The following is a 2500-nucleotide window of genomic DNA, read 5'->3' on the forward strand; positions in this document are numbered from 1 at the left end:
GGCAAGGAGTCTATCAGTAGGCCCTAGTGACCGATCCTGATTTCCCCATTCCTTGCATTGGCGGGGAAATTATTACCATTGCTATCGATATTGTTATCATTGTTATTGATGTTATGATTATTATATTGTCATCAAAATATTTTAGACAATGAAATGATACAAAAAAGACCATTTCTTAAAGGGAAAGAAAAGGGTAAACAGATGAGATAGGTAGTTTCTAATAACTGGCTATTTGGTGATTAATAACTTGTAGAGCCATCTTTATGCAAATACAATAAATAAACTGTGTTACAGTGGATATGGCATGTATACTTGCCACATGGGGCGAATGGGTTAAGGACGTAAACGCATAACCCCCTTAGCGCCAGGAGGCTGCGAGTCGTAAGTGAAATATGGCAAAATCATACCGTAGACTTTACGAGCATACTACATTATGGCAGATTTTGCCGACGTTAGGTGTTGTTCGTTCAGGTCAGAATTCAAATGGTTTAATAAAGGTTAATTCATACAACAGACAACATATTTAGATCATGATCAACTACGTTATTAGAGTATTCTCAAAAATATCATCAAAGAAATATATATTTGTTGTGAGTTTTCTGTTAAAAATATATAAAGTATATATCATCATAAATATAAGAATTATACTTATCTATATGATAATTTTTTTTTTAAGTCTGTATGTCGGCAACGTACGAAATCCTAATAAAAAAAATATATATGCACCATTATAATCAGGCCTCTCCACGGAACAGGTTACAGTTTCAGATGTTTTCGGTGAGCTCTAAATTCTAGTTTAATACGTTTAAGAAGAAAACTGTCCACAATTTTCACTATTATGACCCTACTGCAAAAAACAGAATATTTGATTCGTGATTTCAATTCTACTTTACAGAAAACTTACTTAGCATGCTGTTTCGACGAGTTAACAAGTAATTTTTTAAGACCCCTTTTCTAAATTTTGATAATGGGGAAAGGCCTGCGTGTGTACACAAGGCTTAGTTTCTAGTTAGTAATCTATCAGAAATGCTGTTCTGGAAAAAAAAAAATAATATATATATATATAATAGTGCTCAAATCAAATAGACAGGCATAGATGTTTGTGTGTGTGTGTGTATGTAAGTGTGAGGGTGTGTGTGTGTGTGAAAGAGAGAGAGAAAGAGAGAATCAGAGAGACAGACAGACAGACAGACAGACAGACAGACAGACAGACAGACAGACAAACAGACAGAAATACATAGAAAGAGAGACAGACAAACAGACAAACAGAGACAGACAGACAGACAGAGACAGAAAAAGAGAGTGTGAGAAGTGGGTAAGTAATTTCTCTATATTATGAATAGTGTATGCTACTGTACAATAGCATGAATAACCCTGAATTCAGAGACGGTCCTCCACATATTGCATATTCATGTGTAAACATATTGAAACGAAATTAATTGGTTTTACTAAACAAATATAGTAACCGGTCGCAAGCGGATCAATGTGTTTGTTTTCGAAGGCTAAGCCATCAGTGTGTTTTTTAGAAGAATACGATTTCAAGTACGTACTCTTTAAAAAAGTTTTTAATGAATCTCTTACCCCACCCACCTCTCTCTCTCTCACTCACTCACTCATTCACGCACTCACTCACTCACTCACTCACTCATTCATTCATTCATTCATTCATTTACTCACTCACTCACTAACTCACTCACTCTCTCTCTCTCTCTCTCTCTCTCTCTCTCTCTCTCTCTCTCTCTCTCTCTCTCTCTCTCTCTCTCTCTCTCTCTCTCTCTCTCTCTCTCTTTTCACCTGTACATTTATTCAATTTGATCCAAGCCAATATAAACGTTATTCTTCACAATGGTCTGGTGAAAATTGCTAATATAGTTCAGAAAGCAAACGTGAATCCTATAAGAAAGTAAAAACAAGAAAGAAGAGAGAGAGAGAGAGACAGACAGACAGACAAACAGACAGACGTACAGACAGACATACAGACAGACATACAAATAGACAAAGAAACAAACAAACAAAAAGGGACAAACACACATAAAGAGAGAAACAGAAAGATAAAGAAATACGATAACGAGAGAGCGATAGAGGTGATGAAAGAGGGACTGAAAGGGCACCCGTGAATAATGCTTTATGAGACAGAATTAACTCCCGTATATCTTTAGCCAATCGACCACGTAATCTAATTCTCGTATATCTTTAGCCTGCAGATGCCTCACACTTCCTTGATAGAGATACCAGACATCTAATAAATGTTTCTTTCGACATTGCGTCTCATATCCATTGATTAGAGTAGTATTGATCATAGGCTTACGTGTAACAAGATGCACGTTCTCCGTACACGTTCTATATACAGTTACTCCTTTCTGATTCAGAAAATCAAAGTCATGATAATATAATTATAACTGCAATAATTTCTTCCTCTAAGTTAAAAACATCCATAAACAATTTTCGTTTTGTTTTCTTTTCTTTCTTTCTTTTTTTACGAAATACAACCATTTTCCTA

The 2500-nt window shown here is 35.4% G+C and overlaps 1 protein-coding gene across 1 annotated transcript in view; it reads right to left on the reverse strand.

Moving 5' to 3' along the window:
• LOC125042152 overlaps positions 1 to 2500 on the reverse strand; it is a 30766-nt gene that overhangs the window by 24426 nt on the left and 3840 nt on the right. The window contains exon 2 of the mRNA XM_047637618.1: positions 2144 to 2360. Coding sequence (XP_047493574.1) covers positions 2144 to 2360 — 217 coding nt within the window. The remainder of the gene's footprint in view (positions 1 to 2143; positions 2361 to 2500) is intronic.

The sequence above is a fragment of the Penaeus chinensis genome, chromosome 31 (assembly GCF_019202785.1).
Source record: "Penaeus chinensis breed Huanghai No. 1 chromosome 31, ASM1920278v2, whole genome shotgun sequence".
In the NCBI taxonomy this organism is placed as follows: domain Eukaryota; kingdom Metazoa; phylum Arthropoda; class Malacostraca; order Decapoda; family Penaeidae; genus Penaeus; species Penaeus chinensis.